Source organism: Sinocyclocheilus grahami, unplaced genomic scaffold (genome assembly GCF_001515645.1).
Source record: "Sinocyclocheilus grahami isolate Dianchi unplaced genomic scaffold, SAMN03320097.WGS_v1.1 scaffold84.1, whole genome shotgun sequence".
In the NCBI taxonomy this organism is placed as follows: Eukaryota; Metazoa; Chordata; class Actinopteri; order Cypriniformes; family Cyprinidae; genus Sinocyclocheilus; species Sinocyclocheilus grahami.
The window spans coordinates 1,622,656-1,636,014 of record NW_015505263.1 but is presented as its reverse complement, the minus strand read 5'-3'; the positions used below and the strand labels follow the sequence as shown (position 1 = coordinate 1,636,014).

The window sequence follows — 13,359 nt, the reverse complement described above, 5'->3', positions numbered from 1 at the left end:
TAGTCTTCTTCATGGCTAGTGTTTGCATATTTGATTTTATTTTGTAACCTACTTGTTCTACTGCTCTGTATACTAGTTTTAAATGCTACTATATTTGATAGAGTTGATAACGTTACTGACAGATAGTAAAATGTTTTTTTGCATTTTCTTTACTGAATGTGGAATCCTGTCCGTGGGCTTTTTTGATTACTGTCAGTTTAGGTGCTGGCGATGCAGTATTGCCAGATAATGCTATCTAAACTAATAAAAACCGAAAAATAAATAAAAATTTAAATTAGTTCAAATCTTGTAATTAAGATTAGATAAAGATATCGCTACCCCTAAACTGCAAATTGCCACTTTATTAACTTTCTCAAGTGTCAAATTAAGTAGAAAAGACAAGTCCAAAGACGCTTATGATAACTGGATCTGGCATAATACAATATAATAACAGAAGCTGCGCCGGCGTCCTCACTCACAATTCAATAAAGCCTTGTTCACTCCACCAGTGTCTTGCGGCGATCATTTTCATACCACGGACATTCTTGTGAACTGTCTAAACTGAATTATTCATGCAGATACTCATAACGAGTTTTAAACAGCAAATTAGTCATTCATTTAAATTTTATTTTTGAACATGAAAATGTGACCTCATAGGTTGGTGTGCATGCATGTGCATGTGTGAGAAAAAGAGGGGGGGTTTGGGTGGAGACAATGTGGTTGCATTACATATGCGACCCAGCGGCAGGTCAGATTCAACCTACTCAGCTTATGTTTTGCTCCGGTGAACCATGTTGCTGATGCCTGCATGGAGTGGAAACATGCCAAATGCAGCCTCATCTCACTTTAAACTGTACATCCAATTCTCCGAGCATCTAAAATATGATTATATATAGGCATGCAATGGGTTCTCCACAGAGCAGCTCTTTGTTGTCTGGTTTTAGGGTTACAAATGTTTGCATTAATTTAATCTCTCAGTTTTAATCCTCGCTGCAGCCCTTGAATGTAGACACAGTTGGATGGCTTGATTGTCTCTCCATTGCTTTTGTTTGACAGCTTGTTAGCTTTGTTTTTGTCTGTTGATGCATGAGTATTTGCTCTTCACATGCGTAGCAGTGAAGCTCATTAGTGAGACTTTGTCACTGCGGTCTCCAGCCAAGAAATATGTTGATTACAGTGTCAGATATTTACTGTATGTGGTTAATGAGGGAAAACTATTTTTATGCAATCGTAATGAATACAGATTATAATCAAATGCAGGCTTTTAAAGGAATTGTTCACCCAAAAATTTAAATTATTTTCTCACTCTCATGACATTTCAGATCCATTTTCTGGATTTTTTTTAATTTTTTTTTGCATGGCACCTGTTTTTTTTTCATAGTGAACATGTCTGTCAAGCTCCAAAATGGAGATAAAACACCTTGAAAGTAGCTTACAAATATGTATGTGTTCGGGTTCCTCACACAAAGCTATCATATGGCTTCAGAACTCTTGGATGGTGCTTTAATTGTTTTTGTCCATTGTGGAGCTTGATAGACGTGGTCGCTAAGAATTTTCCTTGTATGCAAAATAAAACTGCACGAATATTGTTCAAATTTCCTATACAGTATATTCCATGGAACAAATGATAGAATATGGCCTTGAAACAACATGAGGTTGAGTAAAAAATGACAGAGCTGTCATATTTGTGTGAACTCTTTCTTTAAAGAATGAATAGATTATAATACAATGAATGCAATTAACGTTTTCCTAAAAGTATTATCTATTCTAAGTAATCAGAATATGAAAAGTCTCTTCAAATACTTCCAGTTTAGTTCTTTTGAAACTGTTTTGCAGGATTCAAGGCAATAAATGTCTCAAGCACTCCTGAATAAAGGCCGGTCACAAGACCTTGAGGACTGAAGCATGCCATTATGAAGGAGTGAACAAAAATGCTATCATCATATGATGCAGGAGTAAGTGCTAGCGCATGATTTTGATGACATTTTCAACATTCCCAGAGCTTGTGCAGAAGCAAAAGTAGTTTGTCACTGCCGTGTGCTGTCAAGTATTTTGCCTTAACATGCTTTTGTGACCTCGTAACATTCTAGAAATGTCTTTTTGTCAATTTTTCAAATTCTCAATCATGCACTGAGGCTGTTTTTGTTCTGTTTAGTATCTCACCCAACTAACTTAAAAGGTGCGACTGTCATTAGCAAACCAGTTTTCATCGAAAAGTATGGAGCTTTGGTCAGCAATATGCTTCTACTCTTCTCTTCAAAGCCGAGACTGCTGCTTTGAGTCTGGGACACTGCTGATCATGCATAAATGGTAAATAAATTGTGCGTCATAGTGGTTTTTAGGTGAATGGTCAGCAAATGAAAAATGCAGAATGGGTTCCAGCCCGTAAAAAGGTCTGATTGCCATCACTGATGAGAGAACCATCTGCCTTTAGAATGCATTCGCCTTTGGTTTGGTTTCTCAGTTGCAACGATCATTTGACTTTATCATGTGGGTTCCCCTTGTGCCGCAGAGGCGTTCCGTCTGCTTCTGCCATTAAACGCCGGGCTTCCAACAGGAACACAGAGTAGCCACGCATTAGATTGAATGTCGTGTTTAGTTAAGCCCTTTCAGCCAGAAATAAACCAACCCGTTTTATCGTTCCAGTCTTGGAAACAAGCTTCAAACTAATTTCTTTCAACTCTAATTCACTCGATCACAATCTTCCTACATCATCAAGAGCAAATTAGCTTAATTTAAATTCATAAACTACATCAGTGCAATCAAAGATTTGTGCAGTGTTTGTGTTATGGTTTCATTTCTGCTTTTTATTTTTGCATTTGGATCTCAATGATGTTTTGTAAGTCACAAAATGTTCAACTTGTTCAAAAGTTTGGGGTTGGTAAAAAAAAAATGTTTCATTGTCTTTGAAAGAAGTCTCTTAAGGTCACGAAGGGTGCATTTATTTGAACAAAAATACACTAAAACAGTAGTATTGAAATTATTATTGGAATTTAAAATAACTGTTTTCTATTTTGAAGTATTTTAAAGTGTGACTTATTCTTGTGTTGGCAAAGCTGAATTTTTAGCCACCATTACTCCAGTCTTCAGTGTCATATGATCCTTCAGAAATTATTCTAATATGCTGATTTGCTGCTCAAGTAGGATTTCTTACAATTATTAAGGAAAACAGTTGTGCCGTTTAAAGGGGTCATAGGATGCCCATTTTCCACAAGTTGATATGATTCTTTGGGGTCTTAATTAAAAGTCTGTAACATAGTTTGGTTAAAACTTCTCAATGGTAGTATAAAAAACACCTTTTTTTACGTGTCAAAAACAGCTCTTTTCAGATCAAGCCGTTTTTGTAGCATTTTCCTTTAAATGTTAATGAGCTCTGCTGACCCCGCCCCTCTCTTCCGAGCTGCTCTCAGAGAGACTGTTTACTTTAGCCGCATTCATCGTGAAACTTGCTAATTAGCACATTATTAGGAAAGGCGATCTGCAAAGATTCATTACAAAACATTATACTCACTTCTTCTGTAGATGAGGCTGGATCATGAATGATTCGCACGAACATAGAAGCATTTATGTAGATCGGAGGCGCATTCCCTTCAGAAACAAATGTAATCCACTGCGAGTTCAGCGGCTCATAAGTCGGGAGTAATTGACGACTGCTGTTCATTTTTACATCCAACAACAGAAGACCTCAATCGTTTAGGAGTCATTCTTGTCTACATCTGCTCCGGTGGTGAAACAATGGCGGACTGATGACAGCTCACTCAGGGCGGGTCTAAGGTAAGACACCAGTCCAGTCTGTGCTGAAATGCTACTGTCAATCAAACTATAGTGGGAGGGGCCTGTTTTTGTGACGTCACACAGACATGCATCTGAGATCAGCTCGATTTGAGAAAGGGGAAAACGTTTAGCCAGATTTAAAAAAACACTGGGTGGATTTTTATCATTATAGGGTGGTTGTGTACACACACTGCCAACACACATTTAAGTTCAAACAACTTGTAAAAGTGCATGTAGCATCCTATGACCCCTTTAATATTTTTGTGAAAACCATGATTTTTATTTTTATTTCAGGATTTTTTGATGAATAAAAAATCAAAAGAACAACATTTTTTAAATAGAAACAATAAATAAATAATAAATAAAAAGATAAATCTCTTTACTGTCACTTTTGTTCAGATTAATGCATCCCTGCTAAATAAAAAAGTATTAATTTCTTTCAAATAAATGAATAAATAAATCAATCAGTCAACCCCGAAACTATAAACAGTAGTATAAAATGTACTGCCATGATGCTAGAGTGTTATAGTCGGTCACCAGGGAGTTGACATGGCATTGCTAGGTGGTTGATATGGTGTTTTGGCCAATGCTTAATATCATAAGTCAAAAGAGCCACAAGCTGTTCCCTAGATAGACCTGTTTTATTATCCACTAACATGTCATTCTGATTACCTCAAAAATTAGTAATCCACTTGACTTGAGGTATATAGTATCATTTATATCAAAAAAAATGCTTTGGGAACAAGATTGCATTTGGTTTATAGGTGCAGGGATCAGAAAGCTCTTTCTGTTCTTGCTGACTGTAAGAGCACATAAATAAATGACCTTCCAGCAAAACAAAGAGCAATTCCAGGGAATGACAAAGAGAGAGCAAATATTGCATTTACGAGGCCAGCTACGTGTATACAAGGAGGTTTTTGTGCAGTTGTGGTGGGGGTAGAGCAGACCTGATGAGGCTCATAATTCAGATATGAGATCCAGAATAAAAAAATTCTGCTGGGACAGATAAGAGAGCTCTCGCACAAAACAATTAGACGCTGCTTGTTGACATGGCGAAATAGTTCAGATAATCAAACAAGCCTAAACAAACATGCCCTCTTTACGCTAGTGCTCAGAAAGACGCTTATAGGAAATTCCAATAAAGCTGTTTGGTAGGGGGTATTTTGGAGGAATGCTCTACAAAACAAGCAGATACCTAAACATTAGCTCATAAATAATAGTGCATAGAGAGCTGCATCTTTTCCATGTGAAAAATATTCACATTCTCTCCTGTTTTCACAACAGCAGTGATACTGTCCAAAAATATACAGCAAAGCGTTCCTAGCCTACACTAATCGCTTTCACAGGCAATTCTTCGCAACGGCTCTGCCAGATCCTACCGGATCCAGTTACACAGACTTTATAAACAGTGTGAAATTCCTGAATGTTCTGATAAAGGCAGGTGCTGATGATCCCAATGATGATAAGCTAAGATTTCAATGTAATTATCTGCAATACTAAACAAAATATTGGATTTCAACATATAATGAACATAGTACAAAAGTTGACAAATAAAGCAAGACATTAATGAAAGACATTGGCCAATATCTGAGAAATCCATCGTTTTTTCTTTGAAATATGTCTGCTCAGAACGTTCAACTTAGTAAGGATAAACGTCCACACCAAGAATTGTTCTTGTGTTTATTAGGTTCTTAGACTTATTACCTTATCAAGCTTAATCAGTTGTCAATATTGGTCAACACACATTTGACCCCTCACCCCTATCAACCAATCACCGTATGACCTCTGAACCCGCTGCTTTACAGTCCTTGATTGACCCCTAGTGTTAATAAAACAGATAATATAAACATTTGGCCAAAAAATTGTTTTAGATGTCAGTGAACCATTATGTAAAAAAATGTACACCCTGCATAATGTAAGATAGATCATATTTCCTGTTAAACATCTTGATTAAATATACAGAAAATTTGGGAAGCATGTGGTTTGCTGTAAGTTGTACAAGCATTCTAGAAAAAAAAACAAGAGTGATTCAAGCTTTGTTCATGAACATTAGCCTGTGTTTGATTTGTATTAATGCCAAATTAAGGCGTTTAAGGCTGTCTGGAAAATGCTGTGGCATATTTGAACAAAGGCTTTAAACAAATCCACATTAATATAATCACTGATGCTTATTTACAGAGTAAACACCCCATCTAGTGGTTATGCAGTGCACTCACTTTCAAATACTGCACTGAATAGAAATTAAATGAAATCTAGAATGTTGATGATTATATCCTATGAAGACTTTTTCCTCCATGGATATAGTCTTTTTACAATGGATAAACCAAATGCTATACTGAGGTTTCATATTGTTTCTTATCCTCAGTCATGTCATCTTAAATGTACAATATAATAATGTAAAATATAATACACCAGTACAATACAATGTTAATTTGACTGTCCTTTTAAGACAGTAGGATTTATATGAAATATATTTTGGTTAAAAATTGATTTTAAATGATAAATTAATATAAATTAAAATCAGTTCTTTATATCAGAAATATATTCATCATCTTGCCCTCTCTAGTTGCTCCATGCATAAAATGTAACATTTATAATTGATTTAAGGCTGGCTCCGATTGCCATGCATTATTTAATCAGAACACAGAATAAGCTGCTGACAAATACAGCCTTCCATTAATATTTAATGCTTAATAAGGTAAAGTGTATGATTATACCTTCATAGTTCACTCATGAAGAATTAAGAATTATTGTTTTAACTTTAAGTAGAAGCTGAATTAGCATTACATAAACATTACCATGCTAACATGAATCAGTGATATACACACTTACAGTACCAGTAAAACATCTGGATACACATTTCTCTTGATCATCAAATCTTTTTGATCGAAATCTTTCTTAAAATTAGTTTTATCGGTGAATATAAATTGTGCCTTTGCCTGAATTTGTTTACAAAATTAGTAACACTTTAAAAGTTCTATTTGTTAACATTAGTTAACATGAACTAACAATGGAAAATACTTCCAAAGCATTTATTCATCTTAGTTAATGTTAATTTCAACATTTACCAATACATTATTAAAAAAGTTGTCATAATATTAGCAACATGAACTAACAATTAACAGTTGTATTTCTATTAAGTAACATTAACAAATATTAATACACACTGTAACGTATGTATTGCTCATTGTTAGTTAAAGGGGTCATATGATGTGATTTCAATTGTTCCTTTCTCTTTGGAGTGTTACAAGCTCTTGGTGCGTAAAGTTGCAAAGACTAAAGTCTCAAATCCAAAGAGATATTCTTTATAAAAGTTAAGAGTCAACCACGCCTACCTAAAACGGCTCATTCTAACACACCCCCACATGTCTTCGTCACTATGTGGGAAGATTTGCATAATGCCGCCCAAATGTTCACGCAAAGAAAGAAGGCGTAACTATTATTCTGGCTATAGTATTGTTGCGGCCGCCATGTCGTGAAGGCGCTGTGTGTTTCATTGTGAAAGTGAAACTACTTTGTTTGGCCTTCAAAAAGAGGACAATATCTGCTTCGTCATGCCTGGAGCTGATCCGTGGTGGTTGCTGAGGAAATACAACTTTGCGCTGTGGATCACCAGATCGGCTTTCACCATGGACGAAGCGGAGTCCAGCCCGGGGTCGTCACATGTGGTTGATATCCTTCGTCGAATCCGCCAGCCGTGCCGTTCTCAAGCCCACCACCTCTGCTCACTCTAGCCCTCCCGCCGTTCCTCACTCTAGCCCCCGTCCTCTGCTCACTCTAGCCCTCCGGGACCTGATCACCCTACGCCCCGCCCCCTGCCGCCTCTGCTCACTCTAGCCCTCCGGCCATTCCTCACTCTAGCCCCCGGCCTCTGCTCACTCTAGCCCTCCGGCCATTCCTCACTCTAGCCCCCGGCCTCTGCTCACTCTAGCCCTCCGGCCATTCCTCACTCTAGCCCCCGGCCTCTGCTCACTCTAGCCCTCCGGCCATTCCTCACTCTAGCCCCCGGCCTCTGCTCACTCTAGCCCTCCGGCCATTCCTCACTCTAGCCCCCGGCCTCTGCTCACTCAAGGCCGCCGTGTGTGACGCTGTGTTTCGTTGTGAAAGCGAAACTACTTTGGGCAGTGTAGAGTAGGGCTTCTCCGATCACAAATGAAGACATGGTTTCATGTTTACGCGGCGCGATGCAACGCAACGCGTAAAAAGACAGTATAAGTCATTATAATCCATAATTATGTTATACATTTATAATGGGTTTTCATGTTTTTCAATCATCGCCCCGGCCTGACAGGGTTTCAGAAAGGCGGGGCATAGAGGAGAAACAATAATGTACAGTATGTGGAAAATAATGTTGTTGTTTTTTTACCTTAAACTGCATAAACACATTTCATTACACCAAATACACAAAATAATGTTATTTTTAGGAACGTCATATGACCCCTTTAATGTTAGTTTATGTCTTAACTAATGGGACCTTATTGTAAGGTGTTACCACAAAATTATTATTATTATTGTTATTATTATTATGCTCCAGCATTCCATTGACATAGGATGAGCGGTTTGGAAAATTAATGGCTGGATGAATTTATTATTATTATTGTTATTATTATTATTATTTTTTTTTTTTAATCTGATGAGGTGGACCACCTTATAGTGAAGCAAAAGCAGTTTCCGCATGTCCTACATACATGGGAACTCCTTCAATACTGTTTAACAAGCATCCCATGATGCACTACAAAAATTTGACTGACATGAGTAATCAAAGCTGCAATATAGGCAAAGGGTGGTGAATTTAAACAAGCTAAAATATTATTTATATTTATATTTGTTAGATATTTTAACACATTTTTATTTTATTTTTGATCACAATACTGCAATTTGTGTTAATACATAGCTTTTGGTTATTTCAGTACTATTCCAAAATGTGGGGAAAAAGTAGCAATATTGAATCAATAGGTGTGTCCATTGTATATAAACAGCCTTGTAATGCCAGTTACTATGCAACGCTACATATGTTTTGAACTATGAACAGCTCTTCCAATCCTGGCCTAGTTGCCCAGGCAACTTGGCTTTTTTCATTTATCGGTTCTTTTGTTCAACCAAACCAAAAAAACAAAAAAAAAGAAGGAAACTCCTTGAATTCCTCAGACACATCCTTAAAACACATGTGTAATCCGGAGGTTAAGCCTCTCAAATGAACAGAGGTGCATAACCTCCAGAACAGAGTGAAGAGCCAATATTCACTCAATCAGATAAGAACGTTTCAGCATACTTGTTAAAAACTTTATTCATAATCTCTCCTCTCCTCTGACTGATCATATTTCCCTATGGAAAGCAGGCCAACCTTGTATCGTGTGGGTGTGGTCTCTTCTCAGAAGAGTTGGGGAGGGTTTTCTGGGGTGAGAGTGTATTTATGAACTTCACCCGGAATTCCTGTCTGTATACCCACTGCTTCTACAGAACAGCACCAGTGTGACACCAACTGCACAAATACAGGTATATATATATTTTTTGCTTTTTTTCTCATTTTCAAAACTTTCTAAGCACCTTCAGGATGAATATATTTGAAATTGGTGTTTGCATAGCGATGTGTGTGGCTGATGAGTTTTGCCAATGCAAACAGAAAGTGGTCCTGTCATGTTGACATGAAAGACATATTGAGATTTTTACAGATATAAAAAAATTGTTTAGTTTGATTTTTGCTAGTTTTGGGTGATTCACAGGCCCAGTGAAATCCACAGGCCTAAATTCATGTTTTAACTAGTAAAAAGTGAATCAGTATGACATAAACATTACCATGCTAACATGACATATGTACTTCTTACACTATCAGTCAAACATCTATACACCTGACTGAAAGTTTCTCTTGGTCTTCAAATAAGTCTTCATATTCACTTTTGAAAGAAAGACTGTACTTCTGCTAGTTTTGTGTGGTTCACAGGCCCGGGGAAATCCACAGGCCTACTGACGCGTCTAAACTTGCAGTGTTCAAGTGGCAATCGGATGCAGATTGCACAATAATAAACTTTTGTTGCAGGGGATCTGAGGTTGTAGAAATGAATGCTTGCGTGCAACTTTTGTACAGATATTCCACATTCTTACTTTAAAAGCTGAAACATGTTAGCCGTGTAAGTTATGATGCACCCTAAGCCATTTCAAGGGAACTTTCTTTCATTTAACATGACTCTCTGTTAAGAAGAGTATGCATTTATTACGATTCACACAGGGTTTTTAAAAACACTGCATTATCTGCTATTGTAATAATCCCCTACGGCTCACCATTCATACAGTGCAATGGGTGTGGTGGGTGGTTTCATGGATGAGTGAGTCATCATCTCATGGGAGCATGTAATATACTCCAGGGAATAAGTAATACAATTTATATCATTTTTAAAACAAACATTGACAAAAATTGATTGGTGTTTTCAAAAACTGCTTTACTTTTATCACTCAAATGCCACCTTTAACCTTAGTTTATATGTTAGAGACTATGTTTTAGTTGAAAGATTGACCTTGTGCATTCAGAATTGTGAATTTGCTTAAAGAAATAGTTCATTCCAAAATGAAAATTTGTTGAACATTTTCTTAACCTCATGCCATTCAAGATGTAGAACAGTTTGTTTCTTCATCAGAACAGATTTGGAGGAATTCAGCATCACATCACTTGCTCACCAATGGATCCTCTGCAGTGAATGGGTGCCGTCAGAATGAGAGTCCAAACAGCTGATAAAAACATCATAACAATCCACAACACGACTCCAGTTCATCAGTTAACTTCTTGTGAAGGGAAAAGCTGCATATTTGTAATAAATCCATAATTAGGATGTTTTTAACGTCAAACTGTTTCTGGCCAAAATACCAGTTCACAATCCATAATAACCCTTCCTCCAGTGAAAAAGTCCATCATGTTGTCCTCGCACATTATTTTCACTTGTAAATGGTGCTTGATTTGTGCATATTTCTGTCCTGATTCAGACGAGATTATTTTTTCATTGAATGGAGAAAGCAATTTTATGGATAGAAGACTCATATTTTACTGGGAAGCAACAATTTTATGTTAAAAACATCTTAACGATGAATATCTTTATGACATTAATTGATGGACTGGAGTCGTGTTGTGGATTTCTGTGATGTTTATATCAGCTGTTTAGAATCTCATTCTGACGGCACCCATTCACTGCAGAGGAGCCACTGGAAAGCGATGCCATGCAAAATCTTCTCTAAATCATTCAAATGAAGAGACAAACTGATTTACATCTTGGATGGCCTGAGGGTGAGTAACTTTTCAGCAAATTTTCAATTTTGGATGAACTTTAATTTAATAAAATAATGTTTTCATAAAAAAAAAACATGCTAACAGTATAGCATGGCCAACTCAGTGCATAATAAATTGCTTTTGCAAAATTAACAATGTCTTCTTGTCTGGATTTCAGATATTATGGATGTAAGTACCGTTTTTATCACCTCAGTAATTCTATTTATCCAATATAGCACAACAAATATCATGTTATAATTTCCATTATACTCCATTTCAGCTTTCAGATGCCCTTGACTTCCCACAGCAAAATAATCAGCAGGCAGGAGGTCCAGTATGGCCAGGCCAACCAGCCAACCCCACCTGGCCTGGTCAGCCTGCTAACCCCACCTGGCCTGGTCAGCCTGCTAACCCCACCTGGCCTGCGCAGCCAAACCAACCAGCATGGCCTGGACAGCCTGGGCAGCCTACCGCTCCTGGGTGGCCTGGACCTGCACCACAAACCGGCCCTTATGCTGCTCCTGGCCAAGCTCCAAGAGCACTAGTAAGATGTTTTCACTCTTCTTGGATTTGTACAACCATCATATTGTTTGTTCTGTAGAATACAGTTTAAATACCCATGGCTGGTGAAACTCCATATTTTTTTATTTTTGTTGAGTGAACGTTCTGTGTTAAATACAGTGCAGTGGTTCTTAGTTATGCGCTGTTACCATGCATTTACTTTTTTTTTTTGAAGACTGTGCCCTTTGACCTGCCGCTACAAAGTGGTGCATATAACAAGATGCTCATCACCATCGTTGGAGAGGTCAAACCTAATGCTAAACAGTAAGAACAACAACAACACAATAAACAACAGTTTAGCAATCATGTGTCATTAACGATACATTACATGCACTTATTAATATTTAGGCCTAAATTTAAGATTCATGTATTGAATTGCAAATGAAATTTCATCCATTTGGATTACACAGTTTTACATAAACTAATAAACCTGTGATGCATATATGTCATACAAAAATGAAATAGGTAAGATTTCTGCACTGGTTTATTATTAACTATTTGCATTTATTTTATTTCAATCTGTCTATTTTATTTCAATAGTTTTTTCAAACTGCTTTTATTCAGCATAAATTTTTCTCTGTAAAAACAATTACACTCATTTAGTTAAAAAGTATGAATACTGTTAAAATATGGCTAGCTGCGGAACAAGCAATATTCAATTGTTCAGTTATGATAAATAAATATATAAACGCAGTTATTGTGTTTTTAAAACACATTAGTACCATTATTAGTACTGTTAGCCCTAATAAAACTAATTACTGATAATATTATTAGTTCTAATAAAACAAAACAAAAAAAGATTATTAGTACTATTAATTACAGAAATGATACTTGTTTTTGTGTGACTGACAAATATGCATCACATTAAGTTTATTAATTAGTTTATGTTAAAACTGTAATCCACGTGAATGGAAATTTTATATGCAGTTTAAATACATCGTTTAAATTTAGGTCTACAATTTTTTATAAGTTTAATATACATGATAAAGTACATAATGAATTGTGTTGATACATTTTGGTAAGATTACAAAGACAAATATTTTGCTTGTAAATAATGTGCACCGATGAACTGTTCACAGTGAGATCAAGAACTATTATTAAATAAAGTTAAATTAAAGGAGTCATATGATGCGATTTCAATTTTTCCTTTCTCTTTGGAGTGTTACAAGCTCTTAGTGCATAAAGAAGATCTGTAAAGTTGCAAAGACTAAAGTCTCATATCCAAAGAGATATTCTTTATAAAAGTTAAGAGTCAGCCACGCCTACCTAAAACGCCTCGTTCTAACACGCCCCCACATATCTGCCTCACTATGTGGGAAGATTTGCACAACGCCACCCAAATGTTCACACAAAGAAAGAAGGCGTAACTTTTATTCTCGCTGTAGTATTGTTGTTGCCGCCGCCGCCATGTCGTGAAGGCGCTGTGTGTTTCGTTGTGAAAGCAAAACTACTTTGTTTGACCTTACAAAAGTGGACGATATCACTTCGTCATGCCCGGAGCTCATCTGTGCTGGTCGCTGAGGAAATATATCAACTTTGCGCTGTGGATCGCCGGATCGGCTTTCACCGTGGACGAAGTGAAGTCCAGCCCGGGGTTGTCACATGTGGTTGCCGCAAGCCCGCCCACTTACTCTAGTCCACCAGCCGCCTCTCACTCAAGCTGGCCTCTGCTCACTCAAGCCCACCGGCCTCTACTCACTCTAGCCTGCTGTGTGTGACGCTGTGTTTCGTTGTGAAAGCGTAACTACTTTGTTTGGCACGACTAGAAATCAGTGGTTAAGTTGTATTTA

The 13,359-nt window shown here is 37.1% G+C and overlaps 1 protein-coding gene across 1 annotated transcript in view; it reads left to right on the top strand.

Annotated features, from left to right (window-relative positions):
• Positions 1 to 9,092: 9,092 nt before the first annotated feature.
• The window catches only part of LOC107586595 (galectin-3-like), a 6,707-nt gene continuing 2,440 nt past the window's right edge, over positions 9,093 to 13,359 (top strand). Inside the window, exons 1-4 of the mRNA XM_016274036.1 lie at positions 9,093 to 9,249; positions 11,187 to 11,197; positions 11,289 to 11,552; positions 11,745 to 11,833. Coding sequence (XP_016129522.1) covers positions 11,192 to 11,197; positions 11,289 to 11,552; positions 11,745 to 11,833 — 359 coding nt within the window. The 5' untranslated portion in view covers positions 9,093 to 9,249; positions 11,187 to 11,191. The remainder of the gene's footprint in view (positions 9,250 to 11,186; positions 11,198 to 11,288; positions 11,553 to 11,744; positions 11,834 to 13,359) is intronic.